General features: G+C 40.9%; 1 protein-coding gene across 1 annotated transcript in view; it reads right to left on the bottom strand.

The window, feature by feature from the left end:
- Positions 1-3,822: 3,822 nt before the first annotated feature.
- VEGFD (vascular endothelial growth factor D) overlaps positions 3,823-20,278 on the bottom strand; it is a 42,183-nt gene continuing 25,727 nt past the window's right edge. Inside the window, exons 3-7 of the mRNA XM_005701076.3 lie at positions 16,298-16,488; positions 13,027-13,175; positions 11,726-11,826; positions 5,329-5,524; positions 3,823-4,474 (exon numbers count right to left, since the gene is read on the bottom strand). Of these exons, the coding sequence (XP_005701133.1) occupies positions 4,348-4,474; positions 5,329-5,524; positions 11,726-11,826; positions 13,027-13,175; positions 16,298-16,488 (764 nt within the window). The 3' untranslated portion in view covers positions 3,823-4,347. The remainder of the gene's footprint in view (positions 4,475-5,328; positions 5,525-11,725; positions 11,827-13,026; positions 13,176-16,297; positions 16,489-20,278) is intronic.

The raw sequence follows: 20,278 nt of genomic DNA, 5'->3' as shown, positions 1-20,278 counted from the left end.
ACAAGGTAAGGAAAAATTGGCATGTGCTTTATCCCCAAGAAACCAAAACAGAGTTGAGGAATATGTAAATATCTATGATAAAAGGTAGGAGGTGATAAATACCACAAAAGAAATACAAGAAAAATACTGGGAGTTCAGAGTATTTCTGGCTGCCAATGGAAGTAAAAAGTGCTCATGCAACTGCTGGGAGCAAGATTATTCCAAGTAGAACATGACCAAGGTACAGAGACAGGTGCTGACTGGCCAGTGAATGCTGTTGTATAACTCCACAGGGGAAGAGAAGGGGAAGGGTTCATATGGGAGAAAGGTCTCTCCAGGGAAGGCTGGAACAGACTGATAGAGGATCTTACTAAGGGAAAGGGACTTGATGTTGAGCCAAATTTACAGCCAAGATGACATTTTCAATTAATATTTTGAGACTCCTCTCTTCTCACTGTGCTTCAGAAAGAAAAATAAGAGACATAAATGAGAGAATTCTCATTATAGCTGTGGGCAAAAGAAGATCCTCAAGATTTCCATGTATCAGAAACAGAGTCAAAATGCAGAACAGTGATCAGAACTAAGACAACACAGGTCCTGGGCTCTGTGGAAACCCAAAGACACTGACCAGAGTTCAGTTCTTGTAGAACAGTGGAGACTAACAGGTCTCTATGCGTGGCTAGAGACAGAAACCAACCCTGTGGGAGACTGTTACATGGTAGCCTTCAGTGAACCATTTTCTTATATTTGCACCCTTGTCTGATCTCCTCCCACATCAACTCTATGTTGGCCATGTGACTCGCTTGGCCAGTGGGACATCAGTAAATGAGATATAGCAGAAGCTCAATAAGTGCGTATACACTGGGGCATGTCCTGTTGGAAGCTCTCTTGAAAGTTGATGGCTATGCTATGAAGAAGCTCAGGTAAGATACTGAATCATGACAACCCCCTGGAGAGAGCCCTGGAGAATGAGAGTTCATATTGGCCATTCCAGTGGTAGATGAGTTTCCATTCACTGGTTACAGAACCCATACAATACTTCACTATCCACTAAATAATTATTAGGGACCTACTATATGCAAGACATTGTTCCCACACAAAACATTCAGTTCAGTTCAGTCACCTAGTCGCGTCCGACTCTGCGACCCCATGGACTACAACACACCAGGCTTCGCTGTCCATCACCAACTCCTGGAGCATACTCAAACTCCTGTCCATCGCATCAGTGATGCCACCCAACGATCTCATCCTCTGTCATCCCATTTTCCTCCTGCCTTCAATCTTTCCCAGCATCAAGGACTTTTCCAATGAGTCGGTTCTTTGCATCAGGTGGCCAAAGTATTGGAGTTTCAGCTTCAGCATCAGTCCTTCCAATGAATATTCAGGGTTGATTTCCTTTATGATGGACTGGTTTGATCTCCTTGCAGTCCAAGGGACTCTCAAGAGTCTTCTCCAACACCACAGTTCAAAAGTATCAATTCTTTGGTGCTCAGCTTTCTTTATAGTCCAACTCTCACATCCATGCATGACTACTGGAAAAACCATAGCCTTGACTAGACGTCTTTGTTGGTAAAGTAACATGAAACATTAGGAGTAAATTAAACAAAGTCCACCTCTTGTTGAGCAAATGACCAGATCCATTAAGCTCACAATTTTCATCCAACCCTTTCCTTAAATGCCTTTAAAATGGATTATTTGTGTTATCTCCTTTATCAGGTATCTCAGGCAGTATTTTAGTCTCATCCAGCTCTGAACATCATGCTGTCGAATCTGTTTCCATCTCCAAAGGGCCTCCCACCACACTGCTGTAGTCACAGATTTATGATCTGTGCTGTCCTATTAATGCATTTTCTGGCCCTGTGGCTCAGATGGTCAGGGGCATCATGCATCATTGGCATTTACTATGTTTGCTTTAAACTCTCTGGGCTTTCTCACATATTTTTATTTTGCAACACAGTTTTACAAGTTGAAAAATTGCAGCTCACATTCCAAAGCTATTAGTATGACAAATATTCCTGTACAATGACCAGTGCACTCTAATAAGGCAAAAGGCCAGTTCCCCCACCTCCACCCTGAGGACCAGCTCCACCCCAGCCCAGACCCAGTCTCAGAGATCCAAGTGCAAGTCTCTTGGTGGTTATTGTGGAGAGTTGGGGAGAAAGCAGGGGGGATGGGTTTTGGAAGTAGAAAGCCAGATCTCCCATAGTTTTGTCCAGAATTCCCTATAATATCTCCATCTAAACGGCAATTAGGAAGCCAGAGCCTTTAACCAAAATGTGCTTTGAGTTGATTTGGGGCAGATCCAGGAATCCAGTATAAGCCAAGAATTTTGCTCACAGTCATGTTTCTCTTTTGGGGAAATACTCCCTTTAATGGGTCAAGGTCATTGTATTTTTCAAATTGTTTTCATTTACGGAGTGAATTAACAACTCTCAGATACAGGTGGATGAGATTATCTACCTGTTTAGCCCGAGAGGAAACTGAGGTGCCATGAGGTTGCTTAGCCTCATAATGCCATTAATTGGCAGAGCCTATCCTTCAGTTCAGATCTTTTCTTCTCTGACCTTCTACCTCTCTTTTTCCTCCAGTGAAGATGAGCAAAGTGACTCCTCTAATTGTGCCGTGTCCCTGGACCATCGGCGCCCCAGCTCAAGGGAGAGCTACTGCGGGGACAGTTGTAGAACCTGGATGAAGGGACAAAGCAAGAAACTGAATCCTAATACAGTTAAGAAACCAGGTTACCTGTGAATCGTGTCAGAAGCCTGAGAATCAAATGGTACGCCTAGAAGAAAGAAGGCCCATTGACATAAAGGTCATAAAATGTGGACAAGAGGAACAGTGACAGGAGAGGAGTGATTGGACCAAGACCAGTAAATGATGAGGGCATGGATGGGAGAATTCGGGAACTGCTTAGAACCCTGAGAGAGGAAGAGCAGGCATTTGAACCAGGATCCAACAATTCTATTATTCGGCTCCAGGAGAAACAAAAGGATTTTTTGCTCTACTTGTTTATTGTTCTCTATTTCCTTATTATTGTACTGCTCCACCCTGAGAAACCTGGTTTACAGAAGTTTGATCGGGACACAATTTCCAGTTGTAAGGAAGTCACAGGGTAGTGGGAAATAACATGAACACAACTATTTATGAAAGTGTGCAATAAATGTTGTAATAGATTGTGTGTATGTGTGTGTGTGTGTGTGTGTATGTGTGCATCTATCTACCTACCTATGCAAGAAGCTTGGGAGAACCTCAGTTTTTAAGTTATTTGGCTAAAAAGCTTAGTTCTGCTAAAGCTGCTAAATTCCCTGTTATACCACATTTTTCAGTAAAGTCTGTGCTGTCAACAAGTTATTTGTGGGAGTATTTGGGCAAAAAAGCAAAGGAAAAAGGCTTGTGCATCCTTCCCGGGTAGCTGTGGAACAGAGAAGAATCATATGGCTATGAGAATTGAAATATGAATAAGACTTAGAGTTGAGTAAATGCGGAAACGTGGAGCTGGAGGTGGCTGGAAGAAACATACACCCCCAAAGATGTCAGGGACATCAGTGGGCTCTCCTCCTTCAAGTCAAGTTCAACTGGAGGTCAAGTCAAGGTAATCTGAATCTCAAACAAAAGGCTGAAGTTCAGCTGATTTTTGAGTCACATTGATTCAACCTTGTTTAAAATCTTAAACCTTCTGAGAGCTAGTCCTTTGGATTCCCAAAACTGGAATCTAGTTTTAGCGTGTTCATGTCTCTCCCACATCTCCCACTTCTGAATTCCTTTATCTCTTTAAAATATTTTTTCTTTAGCATAAAGTTTATAGCAGTAAATTTATAGCATATTAATTAACACACAAAATTCTCTGGCTTGAATAAATGTGTTTATTTTCTTTAAATACACTTAAATATAAAACAACAGTAGTTTGGTAAACTCAAAACTACAAGCTGGACAGTAATCAGATAATCAGTGCTGATCATACACATCAAGATCTGCATAAGAAAGAATCAAAATAGTTCACAAGAGAGTTGCAATTAGCAAAGGACTCAAAGACTATGCAAATTGCCTCATCTGCTCTGAGTAATTAATCACATGGTACCTGTCACTCCATGATGATCAAACCTTTTCCACTCACGGAAAAAAGAGGGGAGGGTAAGGGAGATTTCTTCCTCTCCATTCCCCGGTGTGCAGAGCATCTTCTGTTAGAAGACATCTGGCAGTGAGCCAGGGAATCCTCAGCTGTTGTTTAATGGAAAGTCGGTCGGGATTCACCACGGTACTATGTAAAACGGATTTTTTTTTCCCTAACACCTGGAATACTGACAGCAACTTGGCAAAGCAGCATGCTGTTTAAATGACACGGATGGGGAACTGGGAATCAAGGCTACCTCAAGGATTTTCCCGATCCTGGAGCCCACGGGCGGCCCTTTTCTCCTTTGGAAAGCGGCAATGCTTTGGACATGCTGGTTTTCCATTTGCACACGTTCTGGGGTGAAAGGGGCATCTGTCCTCACAGCTGTTACAAGAGAAGATAAACATGAGAGTTCAGAATCAAGGACTAAATTCTAAGGAAAAAGTCTGTTCTGATTTGATTACATTTTCAGAGTAAATTTTCCAGATTCATATTTTGGATGTCAATATAAAATCCTGGCTGGTTATCCCACATGGTTATTAAAGCACAACTGCTAACTTCTAAGCATTCTGCTGCTGCTGCTGCTGCTAAGTCGCTTCAGTCGTGTCCGACTCTGTGCGACCCCATAGAAGGCAGCTCACCAGGCTCCCCCGTCCCTGGGATTCTCCAGGCAGGAACACTGGAGTAGGTTGCCATTTCCTTCTCCAATGCATGAAAGTGAAAAGTGAAAGTGAAGTCACTCAGTCATGTCCGACTCTTAGCGACCCCATGGACTGCAGCCCACCAGGCTCCTCCGTCCATGGGATTTTCCAGGCAAGAGTACTGGAGTGGGGTGCCATTGACTTCTCCTCTAAGCATTCTATTCATCAGTAAATTTCTTGTTATATAAATCCAATGGAATCCCCTTCCTCAAAGGAAAAAATAAACATATGTCAATCTATATTAAGAGAGAGACTGAGCTAAAGAGTCAGCTGATCTGAAATAATTGTGTATATGTCTTCAACTTTAGTTTTTGCTGAATATCCATAACCCAGCTACAGCAGACAGAATTTTCTTGATTTCACAATTAATCATCACTCTCTATACTTACTCAGTTGCCAAACCTCTGTTTTATTATCAAAAAGGGGGCTTGGCAATGAAGAATAAAACTAGCTTAATAAGGAATCTCACCAAATCTAATTAGTATTTACATTAAATGTCAATGGGTCAAATATAGGCAAAAGTAAAAAGCCACTCACCTGCAAGTGTCTGGGTGAAATATCTTGTGCTTCTGGCAGCAGCTCTCCAGACTCTCTCTGCACTCAATGCAGCTGCAGTTTTCTGGGTGCTGGATGAGATCTCTGGGACATGGCGTTTTACAGACACACTCACAACGATCTTCATCAAACTTCATGTGCTGACCACAGAGAGCCAGTTCCTGGAGGTGAGTGTGATCTAAACCAAAACAGAAAAGTGTTGGTCAAATAGCTGTAGCATGGAGAATGGGATCCCCAAAGTTGGTTGTATTCATTACATCATTGTAAAGTAGCTTGGATTCACCCAATCTCCTTTTTTTGTAGATTTTTGCCCTTAATATTTTCACAGAATGAAGGAGATTGACCTCTGATTTCACAATACTAACACAGAATTCACACGTTCTCTTTAGTTTTTTATAAAAATGTTGTAAGCTGAATATTTTGGTAAGATTTTTTTAAGATGTTTTAAGATTAAGATTTTTTAAGATGTCACAACTAGGTTGTGACTAGTTGAAAAAAGCAACCTTGCAAAACCACGTATTAGTCATAAAATACAGGATGTCTAAGGACTGTGAGTCTACTCCTTCCCAGTTTTAGGTGAAGAATAAAAGGAGAGAACAGAAATACTAGGGCATTGTAGAAATACACCTCAGACCTTCCAGGTAGGTGTATTTCCTCACTGCAGGTCATAACTCTAGTATAAAAAATATAACATGACAATGTACTTTGATTCCACAGACATCTGTTGGAAGATACAGTTGGCTCAGAGAGGAGGTGCTGAGAAGTTTTTGACACACTTAGCTAACAGATATTTCTAGAAAATATACAAAACAGTTGGATAATTAGTATTCCACTGCCAATTCTGATCAAGTTGAAATTCATTGGAAGAGACAGAAGCTTTAGAAGAATTTGAAAATGTCCCATTAGTATTCTTGAAAGGCTTGGAGGAAAGTTGTTTAGTTTCTTCCCCAAACCTGCTTCTCTCCCACTTTGCCATTGTTGTTGTTCAGTTGCAAAGTTGTCTGACTCTTTGCAACTCCATGAACTGCAGCACGCCAGGCTGTTGTGTCCTTCACTATCTCCCAGAGTTTGTTCATATTCATGTCCATTGAGTCAGTGATGCCATCCAACCACCTCATCCTCTGTCACCCCATTCTCATCCTTCCCTCAGTCTTTTCCAGCATCTGGGTCTTTTCCAGTGAGTTGGCTCTTCGCATCAGGTGGCCATAGGATTGGAGCTTCAGCTTCAGCATCAGCCCTTCCAGTGAATATTCAGGGTTGATTTCCTTCTGGATTGACTAATTTGATCTTGCAGTCCAAGGGACTCTCAAGAGTCTTTTCTAGCACCACAATTCGAAGGCATCAATTCTTTGGCGCTCAGCCTTCTTTATAGTCCAACTCTCACATCTGTACATGACTCCTGGAAAAACCATAGCTTTGACTATATGAGCGTTTGTCAGCAAAGTGATGTCTTTGCTTTTGCTTTTTAATATGCTGTCTAGGTTTTTCATAGCTTTCCTTTCAAGGAGCAAGCGTCATTTATTTTCATCTGGCCATTAATGATATTTCAAAATCTTGTGTCGTCCAACCTCATAGTCTTAATTGCTGTGTGGTTGATGATCTTTGAGGGCTCATGTGGAATGGGTGTTGAAAGGCCAGATCTGGGGATACGCCATTCTGAACTGTATGAAGAGGAAAAAGGTAAGCTTTGTAAAGCATATTCCAGTGAAGCATGTGTCACTTTGGAACAAGACTAGATAGAAGCTCTTAAAAGATTTGCATGGATCACTAGGTGGCAGTAGAGATTCTCTTAGAACACTTCAGGCCAGCCCAACCAACTCTGTTCTTGGAGAGGTGATTTAGGGAAACAATGTAAAAGATATTTGCTGAACTTCAGCAATGTAGTTGGCCATGGCCGACCTCAGTCCTTACAGACAAGTTAAAACTAACAGAGAAAGGATATAGGAGAACTGAGTGAAGCAGTAACTAGCTAAGGGCGATACTCAGAAGTACTGGCCTTCAATTTCAATCTTAGGGAAGTTGATGATGGGATACCAATGTGTTAGGTCCTCAGCCTTGTTCCATTTATCATTTTGATCAATAAACTGATAGAATTTTTCCAAGTAAATTCTTGAATTTGTGGGTGTCTGGAGGAGTTAAAATCCAGAATCAGGACCCCCCCCTTTTTTTTTTCCCCTTTTTTTGGTACTGTTAGTTTTCTGTTTTTGTTTTTGGAAACAGTTTAGTGCAATGGCCTAAATCTAACAAGATGAAATTGGACTTCAGTTCACTAACTCACATGTCCTCATTCAGGGAAGTCATTGGAGAAAGGCAGTTGGCTTAATAGCCAGAAGTATGGGGTGGGGGGAGTATTTAGTGAACAGTAAGCTCAGTACATGTCATGAGTTTGATGAGGCCACTTGAGAAGTGACCGTGAACTTGGCCCATGTCAACTGCATTGTGGGAGATGAAAATTAGAAATGGTTGTGATCTAGGCTACCTCATGCCTCTCACTTCCATCATTGTCACAACTTCCCAAAAGGTTCCCTTCATCCTTGCTTGCCCCAAGCCAATCTCCTCTTGTACACTGTCACTGGGTTGATTTTGTTGAAATCCTAACTGGTGCTGTCACTGTCCACTTGAACTAGTTGAGTGGTTTTGTTTTGTGTTTAATGCCATATCCAAGCTCTGGGACATGGTTCACAAGGTCTCCCATGAAGCTCCCTGGCTTCTGCTCTCATATGTACCAGCCCCCTGTCTCTATGTCCTCACCATGCTGAACGTCTTCCAGCACCCTGATGTGCTGGGTTCTCTCCCTTCCAGCTCTGAGCACTCATTTTTTCCCCGCTCAGAGCACGCCTCTTTTTCTTCATCACTTTCCCTACTCTCAAAATACATGTATACCAGCTTGGTCCCTCTGCAGGAATTACCCTCAGCAGAAAGAAGCTGGCTCCTTCAAGGTTATATCCCCTCTAGAGGAAGCCCATATCCGGTGACCAATCCATAGGACCCAGCCCCTCTGTCTCAATTTGAGACACCTCCCAACAGGCTTGGCTAACACCTCTCAGCAACTGCCATACAGTTCAACTTCTCCCCCTGCCAAGTCCTGCCCCTGCCCCTTCACCTTTGAAAGCATTCCTGCAAGTAAACTCCTGAATACCAATCTCTCTCCCAGGAGCTGCATACCAAGGAAACCTTAACTAGAACCACCTTAAGTTCTATGTATACAGTTTTCCACAATAACTTTCTTTTTGGAACCTATTTTTATTGGAATATAGATGATCTACAATATTGTGTTAGTTTTAGCAGTACAGCAAAGTGAATTGCTTATACATATATCCACTCTTTTTTAGATTCTTTTCCCATATAAGTCATTACAGAGTATTGCATAGAGTTCCCTGTGCTACACAGTAGGTCCTTATTGTGTATCTCTTTTATATATAGTAGTATTTATCTGGGACTTCCTTGGTGGCTCAGATTGTAAAGAATCTGCCTGCAATGCAGGAGACCTAGGTTCGATCCCTGCATTGGGAAGATCCCCTGGAGAAGGGAATGGCAACCCACTTCAGTATTCTTGCCTGGAAAATCTCATGGACGGAGGAGCCTGATGGGCTACAGTCCATCGGGTCGCAAAGAGTTGGACACAACTGAGCAACTAACACTCACTTTTCACTTTCAGCGTATATCTGTTAATCCCAATCTGAAGCCTGGCGTACTGCAGTCCATGGGGTCGCAAAGAGTTGGACACGACTGAGCGACTGAACTGAACTGAACCTTTCCGCCTTGATTTGTCTTCTATACCTGTGACTCTATTTCTGTTTTGTATTCATTTGTACCACTTTTTAGATTCCATACAATAATTTTCTAACTTTAAAAATGGGTCACATGGAGAAAGAACTAGATCGGTATGACATGGTTCTAGAGGGTAAACCTAAACTAACGAGTCAATGCTCTAGAGCTGGGATGTCCAATATGATAGCTCCAGGCCAGACTGAGCATGCAATGGCAAGTTTGAATTGAGATGTGTTCTAAGTGTAAAATACACACTTGATTTCAAGGATAGCACAAGAATGAAGATATGTGTCATTGATGGATTTTATATTGCTTACACATGGAAATGAGTGTTTTTTAAAAAGTATTTTAGATTAAGTAAAATATATTATTAATAATTTTATCTGCTTATTTTGACTTTTTTTAATGAGAGTACTATAAAATGTAAGTTATATATGTAACTCTCACTGTAACTCCATTGGACAGCACTGTCCTAGAGAGAAAGGGAGAAAGATATTCAGGTTCCATATAGTTTACTAGCAACAAGAGTGTGCCCAGTGTAACTGGAATGCCTCAGTGAGTTTGGCAAGTTTCCTCATGACTGATGTATATTCTAGCAGAGGACGGATGAAGACTTGGTGGGAAGGATGTACATGACATTCAAAATCAACATGGGCATTTATGGAGTTACCAGATAACCTAGCAATTCCACTCCTGGACACGTATCTGGAAATGATGAAAACTATAATTTGAAAAGATACATGCACCCCAATGTTAGCACTGTTTACAACAGCCAAGAAATGGAAGCAATCTAAATGTCCACCAATAGGTGAATGGATAAAAGATGTTGTACATATACATAATGGAATACTACTCAGCCATCAAAAGGAATGAAATAATACCATTTGCAGCAACATGGATAGACCTAGAGATTATCATATTCAGTGAAGTAAGTCAGACAAAGACAAATATATGATATCACTTATATGTGGAATCTTCAACAATATGATACAAATGAACTCATTTACAAAACAGAAATAGACTCACAGATACAGAAGACAGTTACCAAAGGGAAAGGGAGGAGAGGATAAATTAGGAGTTTGGGATTAACAAGGCTTCCCTGGTGGCTCAGATGGTAAAACGTCTGTCTGCAATGTGGGAGACTCAGGTTCAATTGCTGGATTGGGAAGATCCCCTGGGGAAGGCAATGGCACCCCACTCCAGTACTCTTGCCTGGAAAATCCCATGGATGGAGGAGCCTGGTGGGCTGCAGTCCATGGGGTCACGAAGAGTCGGACACAACTGAGTGACTTCACTTTCACTTTTCACTTTCATGCATTGGAGAAATGGCAACCCACTCCAGTGTTCTTGCCTAGAGAATCCCAGGGACGGGGGAGCCTGGTGGGCTGCCATCTATGGGGTCGCACAGAGTCGGACACGACTGAAGTGACTTAGCAGCAGCAGCAGCAGCAGCAGCATACATAAAACAGATAAAACACTAGGATCTACTGTATAACGCAGGGAAGTATATTCAATATCTTGTAACAACAGAAAAGAATTTGAAAAAGAATATATATGGATGTGTGTGTGTGTATATGTATATATATATGACTGAAGCACTTTGCTGTACACCTGAAGCATTGTAAATCAATTATACTTCAATTTTCAAAAAGATATGCATGGTCATTTAAACTACATGAACTTTAAGGTTCCATAAACCCTGGGCTGAGCGTTCATGAAAACATTTGGAAGCTGAGAGAAGTATAAAGTTAGCTTGTTATTTACAGTTTCTGGGACAGATTTCCTTATAGTTTATTCCTTACTAATCTTTTTTTTTCCTTACTAATCTTGCCTGTAGATCACAGTTGGAAAAACAAGCAAGGTTCAAAACACATGAGTCCTTGCAACCTTTACAGTGGAATCATGTCAAGTTACCTTGGAAATCAATAAAAAGTGCGTTTGTTTTTGGGCGGATGTTTGTGATCAAAAATCAGTGTTAAGAGTTATGTGCAATGATGAGAGCCTAGCTCATCTGCTTCCCAACTCCCCTGAGTCTAAGAGCTGTGTTTTGCTTTTACTTTACCCTTGTGTCAGAAGAAGTCTTCTCTTATTCACCATTTTCTCAAATTACTGGCATGTTTTCACAAGACACAGTTGAAAGAAACCAAGTCCAAAATTACCTTAGGTTCCTGTGAGGTTTTTATACAAAAAAGTTAGTAAAATGTGGTTGACTCGTGTTTAGTTCTGAAGCGACTTTCATTAAAGGTTATCATCCCCTTTCAAATTCATTGCTTTGAGATGCTCTAATCATTTGGGGCTTTAAGATTAAAAAGCAGAATGATGCACTGTTGGACTTACTGTATAATTATACCAAAAGGCTCTGGAATCTCACTGCTTCTATCACTCTTAGCTGTGTGACCTTGAGAAAAATTACTAGACATCCTGGTTGTGTCCATTGCATAATTGTAAAAAGAAAAGAGGGGTTAATCATACATTATAGGATTGTTGGGAGGAGTAAATTAGTTGATATATATAAAAAGTTTACACAATTGCTTTAAATTGTGTCAATAAATACTAGTTGCTATTGTTTTTGTTATTACTGTTATTATTTCGCCACTGCAATCATTACCTTCCATTCCTGTGAGTGGGTTCTCCTCCTGTAAAACACATTTACATTTATTGCTATCCCAGAGCATGTCAACAGGACAGAGCTTCTTGGAATGGGAGCAGCTAGGAAAAGAAGACAATAAATCATATTTTAAAGCTTTCAAAGGTAATCATACCTTTGGAACATTTTTTTTTAATGTTGAATACATTTCTGAGTAGAGAACAGTGAAGATTTTCAGGAGCTTAATTCATATTTATGAAGATGTTATTAGATAGTAATTCTGTAATTACAAATATTCTCTGTGGAAACCTTTGGAAATGAAACTGTAATTTTGGAAAGTTATAATCTTTTTAAGAGGATTGGTGTTAAAAACTATGCAAATTAGCTGTCAACAAAGCTTATTTACCTAAAGTAAACAGTGTTCTAACACAGCTCCTAAGCATTATTTTCTGTAAAATGGAGATAAGAACACTGGCCAGGACAGCAGGAAAATTTTGTAAATGTTCCTTTTCCATGAGCTTTCTCTTCTACTTGAGAAAGGTAGAGGGGTCTGCTTGGCTTAAGGCTGACTCCTTCACTAGCCACTCACACAGTGCGTTTCCTCCTTTACTTCTGCAAGATCAAAGTCTCCAACTTAATTACTTTATATGTTTATTCAATGGTTGTAATTTGCCCTTTGATTCTCTGTATTAAATTCTTTTTTCTCAACTCAATGATTCTGACCTTTGATTTTAGAACACTTTAGGGTGTCATAATCTGTCTCAGAAAGAATCACAAAATCCTCACAAGAAAATGTCTAGTCAAATTAAGTTTAAGTCACTTTCATTTAAAATACAATTTCCCATTTTGTAAACTTAAGAGGAAGGGTTTAAAAAATGCCCAAATCAGAAGCAGATAGCTTTGCCACTCTCCGATGATGCCAGGAGCCTTTTTTCCCCTCCTAACTTTGGGACTTAAATATATAAACAGCCTGAAATGAGTTTTATCTAATGCTTGTTCTGGAATGAGGGGACAGATGCCAAATTTGAGGCTGGAGTTGAGTTTTACAACTGCATCAAACTATGCGTATTGAGAACAAAGGTGCCCACAAGTTGACATGCTGAGTTCACAGCCACTGAGGTTTTTGACACCTAGTAAAAAATATACTTGCCAAACACTTATTACCCACAGATATGTGTTAGAACCTAAAAGAGAAAGAGCTTGAAGCAAGAGAGACGACTCTGTAATTAGTGACAGATTCTCCACACACAGCTTCAGCAAGGCAAGAACAAGCATAGTGTAAGAAAGGCTTAACAAGCATAACAAGTGTAAGAAAGGCTTACCGATCTTCTTCTGGGATCTGGATGGATCTTCTAATAATTGAGAATGGGTGGCGGGGAGCCGTTGGGAAGCACTTACAACCTGTATGGTTGGCAACTTTAACAGGCACTAATTCAGGTACTGATGTCAAAGGCACTGATATCTCAAAGAGCTAGAGTAGAGAAAGAGAACTATAATACATATATTTGTTTGTTTGTTTTACAAAAAAATAATCATGTCTACAGTCTGCATTTTTGCCTTTGTCCCTTACGGTTGTGACTTTAGCAAAGTTGTCCATTAAGACAGAACTAATAAGGATGAGGGCTGGTGTGATAAAAAGAATGCGGGGCTGCAAATCAGAAGACCAGCGCCTTACATCACTTTATCAAGTATTTAAGTTTGGTCAAGTCTCTTAACTTTTTGGTGTCCCTAGTACCCTTGTAAAATAGTTAGCTTGTAAAATGTTCCCTGCTCCTGCTTTAAGTATGAGTATAAATTGTAAGGATGAAGTTTCTTTGCAACCATGGTGAAGAGATAACTGTTCAAAACGATTTACTTATCCCTTCCCACACCATCTCCACCAAAGGATAGTTTCCTGTTCCTTGACTTTGGACTTAGCCATGTGACTTGCTTTGGCACAAGCACAGACTTGAACCACGTGTGCTTTCTGGGGCTCACTGTCTCGTGCATTTGCTCTAGCCATGAGAAGAGCAGTCTGGCAGTCTTGCTGGTCTAAGGGATGAAAGACACGGGGACCAGACCTGGACTCAGCCTGCAGCTTGGCGTCAAGCCTAACTGAGCCCAAACTCTAAACTAACTGAATCCCAGATACAGGAATGAGAATGTCATTATTGTTTGAAGCCACTAAGTTTTAGGGTGTTTATTCAGCATTACAGAGTAAAAACTGACTGATACAAGACCATCATGCCCAAACAATCATAAGTAACATGACTATCATTTTTTTCTATGTTTCTATATGCCAGCCCCTGTGGTAAGTACCTTTATATTAATCCATTTACCCCTTATAACAACATTATAGGTTGGTTTTATTGCCCCCCAACTCTACAGGTGAAGAAACAGATGGAAAGAGAGGTTATATAACTGGCCTAAGACCATATAACTATTGATTGGGAGGGTGGGGATCTGAACCCACACAGTCTACTCTACAGCCAGAGGGCGTACTCTCAAGAACATGCCTTATTACTTTTTGGAATGAAACTGCTGTGACCAGGAGCTGCAAGATGGAATCTCAGCAGGTAAAAGTTACTTGCCAAGAGTTTCAATTACTTTAATTCTTGAGTGGTTCTCTGATGTACAGGTGAATTTGAACTCGATTTTAATGTTCTGTCCATTCAATTACCATTCCACATAGTCCTTGCTACATAGAGTCTTCATTTATTCACTTATCTTCTAAGAGGTATTTCACTGAACAGCCCATAACTTTGGGATGAGAAGTTTTTTGGAAAACACTGTTACAATGTTCAAATATGCATATTTGGAAAGAAAAACTGCTGAACACTTACACTTAAGCATATTCTTGGAAACTCATTTGTTGTGGACAACAGTCAAAATACTCAATTATCTATTAAGTGGAAACAATCCATTAAAGTTATGTTTGTCCTGACCTTTTAATATGTAATGGTACTACCATAAGTTTAAGTAAGAGTGTTTTTAACAGTGTTTATTTTGCATGAACTTCATCTTGCGAAATTTTTCAGTATACTCTAGGGTATAACACAGTCATGAACTAAAGCCTCTTACGTTACGCAACCTCTGCTTCAACTGACAGTTGATGCTTAGCCATAGTCATGTCATTTTTTCCCCTCTGATTGTCAAACAGTAGAGGTCAGAATTTTTACAAGTTCAAGATTCTCTAAAAGAATTTAGAAAAAGAAACTCTAAATTTTAAGGGCTATTTTAAGAGGTATGGGGGAAAATTTAAGGGTATGTTAACCTAGTACCAAAACAAATCAGCATTCCATTCTTTCCTTCCGAATAAGATATTTATTAGGTTGGCCAAAAAGTTTGTTCAAGTTTTTTCATAATATCTTACAGAATAATAATAATTTTTATTGCTGTGCCTCTTTTCCCAATCATGAGACTAGACTGTAGAGGCAAATGTGACAATTGAATAAATATATCAATATGTGTGATGGATGTGCAACATCAAACCAAAAGGAATGTAGTTTGACTTACAGCTTTTTAGTATCTTTTCTTTCCTAAGTTTGTTATTACTGCTCCACTATGCCATGTATGGGTTTCCCAGGTGCTGCTGGTGGTAAAGAACCCACCAGCCAATGCAGGAGATGTAAGAGAGGTGGGTTCGATCCCTGGGTTGGGAAGATCCCCTGGAGGAGGGTATGGCAACCCACTTCAGTATTCTTGCCTGGAATCCCATGGACAGAGGAGCCTGGTGGGCTACAGTCCATAGAGTTGCAAAGAGTCGGACATGACTGACTAAGCACGCATGCATGCCTTATACATTTTACAACAATATGATAGCAATACAAAGGAAAACTTACCTACTGAGCAAAGGAGGTTTTATAAGATGAAGAGGGAAGAATTATTTCTTTCATGGGGACTGGAGGATTCTTTCCAAAGTCTTCTGTGCTAGATATTCTCCATCTGCCCCTCTGGAGATGCCATCCTCTTTTCTTCCTTCCCCACTGTGTTCAAGGATGCTGACCTCCATGACTACATCTGTAAGCCTCCTTACCTCCCCCACCCTGCCCCCTCTCCCTGCCAGGATAAGAGTGCGCAGAGGCTGCCCCTGGCTCAGCCAGTCCTGCAGCGCTCTTCCCCACTTCCTCTCTGGGTTCCCATAACCACACCACCCTCTGGCCTCTTCAGTTGAAGGGTGGGAACAGCACCCCCTTTCTAGCAGCTCTGGGTACTTCGCCAGCCCTTCTTCCTTCCCCTACCCTGCCCATTCCCTTCATCAAACCCTTCTCAATCACTCCATTTGAACAATGTGGTACCTAATTAATAACACAAGTCAGCGTGGCTATCTTTGTTCCTTGAAATGTCTGCCCTAGTGGCTTCCATATGATTTTCCGATCCTTGACATCATAGCATCAGAGAGACAGTCCTAGATATAACTACCTCGAGTACATCTGGAGCCCCTCTCTGACTCTCCGTGTCCTCATCTATAAGACGATAAGCTGCCCTTTGAGCTTGTTTCCGAGTTAAATAAGATGATGCACCTAAAGCACTGAGACAGCGCTTGGCAACCAGCTGAGCTGTAGCTGTCAACGCCCCCAGCATCAGGGCCACAGAGGGCTCGTGTCCTCCTACCTGTTTGGAAACGTACGACGTGCTGGTATTGACACAGACGAGGCTCTCTTCGTTGCAGCATCCACCACACCGGAAGACGTTCACACAGGGAGGCTTGAAGAACGTGTCCGTGCTGCTCCCCAGCTCACTGGCCACCTCCACGCAGGTCTCTCGAGGGCTGCACTGTGTCCTTTGCCATTCCTCATCGATAACTGCAGAGAGGCAGTCCATTGAGTCAGCAGAACAAACGGCCCTGACGTGCCTACATGTACCAGGGTTTGCTCAGCACCATCATTCTTGTATGTATCAAGCTTGTTGATTTCACAAGATGGGTGTCTGGGGTTGGCTTTAAGCAAGAATTGTTGGCAGAAAAATTACAACCCAAATCTGTGTTCCTTTCCATGTTTATGATCGCTTCATAGCCACCAATTCTACTTTCCACTGGTAATAAACACCATGTCCTGGATATAACTACATTGGGTGCATCTGGAGAGGCTGGCTAATAAAGAAGTAAATAGATGCATGTAAAGCAATAACATGTAAGCAGTATTTATTAAGCAATTTACAGGATATAGCTGGAGAGCATTTCTTCTCCTTTAAGTCAGGTGTGGGTAGGTTTTAGCACCATTAGGAAATACATTTCTGTTGGTTGCTTAAGTAACTATATATAGCAAACATATGGATGAAAATTTAAGTGTTCCTCAAGTCAGAGTGTTCTCATTTGCAAATGTCCGATACTGACATTACTATCAAATGATGGAATAAGCTGATTCATTTTGATGAAAGGAGCAATTTTCTGGCTATTCTAATGAATTTGTGGGAAACAAGAAACAAGCCTCAGGGAATTAAAAAAAAAAAAGGATTACATACATTCCTGTAAAATACACTTGCCTTTCTCTCAAAGTTCATTTTTTAAAATTAGATTTTGATAATGTTGTATAGCCTTTCTGTGGCTGTTTCTGGGAAATGATTCAAATTTGTGATACTGGCAACATTTAAAGACTTTCTTTTAGTTTGACATGGAACTTTCTTTTAGTTCGTCGAGTCGATTATAGGCTGGGGGGTGGTTAAAACCCTCTGTGGTAGGGAGCTTCTAATCTGAGCCGTAATCATGCCCACCTCCTGGTGTTCACACCCTCTGTCATCCCCTCCTCTGCATGTGTGCTGGGCCTAGTACCCCAATTCTTATGAAGAAAAGACAGCAAGAGCGGTGGGATGGCATGCCCATGGTGAAGTTAACAAAGACTGCTCTTCATCTCACTAGCAGTCACCCTCTCTTGCCTTCTCAACTGCAGCCTTAGAGGAAGTGAGTCACCATGCTGAAAGGCCCACGTGGCGGGCAAGTGAGGGTGGCCTCTATCCAACAGGTACCAATGGAGGTGGGATCCTTGGCCCAACAGCTTGTCTGGAACTGAATCCTGCCAACAACCTCTCAGTAAACTTGGAAGCACATCCGGCCCTAACTGAACCGTGAGATGGTGCCTATAGCCCAAGCTGACACCTTGACTGAAACCTCTGGAGTGACCCTGAAGGGGAGACACTGATCTAGCCCGTGTCTGCACTGCTGACCCACAGAAACTGTGAGATCAAAACATGCTGTCTGAAGCACCTAAGTTTTGGGGTAATGTGTTACACAGCAATAGATAAACTCTTCTCTGTTATTATCTTATGTTCAAAAATCTAGTTGGTCTCTTCCCACATTCTGAATTCCTGTATATGTGAATGTGTTTCCACTAGAAGGGATAGAGAAAACTCCTACCTGAAGGATACGCACAAAATGCCAGTGTTGCAGATCTGCTGCTAGTCTCTAAATTATTCCCTTAAGACATCTTTCCCACAGCTTTTCTCCCTTCCGCCCCTTCTTAACCTCAAATTTCCTCATAGGTTGCTTCTTCGATCACTGAAAACACAAAGTATGTTTGGCTGGCTGAAAAGCACTGCCTTTGCTACCCAGTTTACCTAAACTTTCCTTTTTCATAATAAAATCTTTTAGCCCAACAAACCATTTAAAATTTTTGATTATGAATATTTACATACAGAGCCTGAAGGCTGTAAACATGAGAAATAAATTATCCAATTAGGTACTGTTTAAATCACTATTATTAATCATAAATCGCTGAAAAAACAAGTAATCAACTTTTAAAAACTCTTTCTTGTTTAAAATTCCACTTAAATGTTGCTTTCCATTTGCTTTTTTATAAAACTTAAGTTTTGAAAGTCAGAACACTGTCCACTGTCGCTGAATAAAGGCTTCCTATCTCAGCTTCCTTGACTACTGCCCAGCAGGACTGCTCTTCCTCGGGGAATTACCCTCAAGTACGTGAGGAAGAGTTATAAGAAATTGTCATTGGGATACCACGTGGGTTTCATTATTTGCTACTTCTGTGTGTGCTAAGTCGCTTCAGTCATGTCTAACTCTGTGCAACCCTATGGACTGTAGCCCGCCAGGCTCCTCTGCCCATGGGATTCTCCAGACAAGAATACTGGAGTGGGTTGCCATTTCCTCCTTCAGGGGATTGTCTCGACCCAGGGATCAAACCTGCGTCTCTTATGTCTCCTGCCTTGGCAGGCAGGCTCCTTACCACTAGCGCCACCTGCTACTTCTTAGTAATTAACTTTAGATGATCCCTCTCTGCCATGTAATAAGAGACATTTTAGAGTTAGCAAATTCTGTATTATTTATGATTTTTTAAATATTTTGTTTAATGTTATGGTTTCCTCCTTAGAAAATGTTCATTTCAACATCAACGACTTTTTAAAATTAGCTTGTCTTAGTTTTATGGTAATTGCTTCTCTATCTCCGTCTTCACAGAGTAGCTTCAGGCTTGCCTAAGGCCTTCAGGCAGGTAATCTGGTTAAAGCCCTGAATCTTCAGATGAGGTCTCATCCCTTTACTTTCACGACGTCCATGCTAGTTCACCACAGAGAAACAACTAGAGTTGCAGACCTCTGGCTAAATTGGGTTCTAGGCCATGGTTCCAACCATCTCAACTCTTTCAGACATAGTCATTCACATGCGCATCACGCATCCTCTTGACACCCGGGCCTCCGTGCTGCCAAGGGATTTATGCTGCCTATGCACAGCTTTCCCCACAGCCAACAACAGCGGCCCATTCAACACTGTCCTTTCACAAATGGAAGAAAATAAAGATAACTTTATAGAGAAAGACAAGAATAATTTTGGCTGAGCAATCAATTTGAATTATTAGGCAATAGCTACAATTTGATACTAGGTAATCATATGTTAATCAAATCTAAAATGTTAGCTCATCAATGCTACGGTGGCTTCTTGTGTTGTTGCGACATGTCATTAAAAAGTGAGATGCTGGACTTTACTGTTGGTCCAGCGGTTAGGACTCAGCACTTCCACTGCAGGGGACATGGGCTCCATCCCTGCTTGGGGAAGTAAGGTGCCACATGCTGTGTGTCATGGCCAAACACATTTTTTAAAGAAAAGAAAAAAGCTAAACGTCTAATTGGAGGCCACACAACTGTATTTGGCAAGTGATTCTTTCATTACAGGACAGTACATCATGACAATGGTTTTCTTATAAAGAACCTGCAAAGCTTACTAGGGAAGAGTCATTCCCTTTATTTCAAATCATGTTATTTTCTAGTCCAGAATCTGGATTCTTTTGTCTAGAGAATTATTGTCTCCATTTTTCTGCTAGTAATACCAGTAGGCATTATTCCAACTCAGCTTCTAAATTCTGCTTTTCATTCTTACTTAAAAAAAATTCACAGAATTTTGAAGACATAAAAAGCTATAGCTACTCTATTGGTTTTCATCCATGTATGTCTGGCCATAGAATGCTCCTTATTTAATGAATGCCCAGGTTGTTTTATTTTTTAAGTAAATTCAATTGTTTTTTTCAATTAAGAACAGTCTTTCTGGGTTTGTTTTGCCCTCATAACTCTGAGTTTAATATATTTCTATATTGTGAAGTGTTATTTGGCATTGAATTTTGATCTCAAAATCATATTGAGTCTGTTTCTCTGCTG

The sequence above is a fragment of the Capra hircus genome (assembly GCF_001704415.2).
Source record: "Capra hircus breed San Clemente chromosome X unlocalized genomic scaffold, ASM170441v1, whole genome shotgun sequence".
In the NCBI taxonomy this organism is placed as follows: domain Eukaryota; kingdom Metazoa; phylum Chordata; class Mammalia; order Artiodactyla; family Bovidae; genus Capra; species Capra hircus.
The sequence above is the reverse complement of the archived record's forward strand: the minus strand, read 5'-3'. Positions and strand labels throughout refer to the sequence as shown.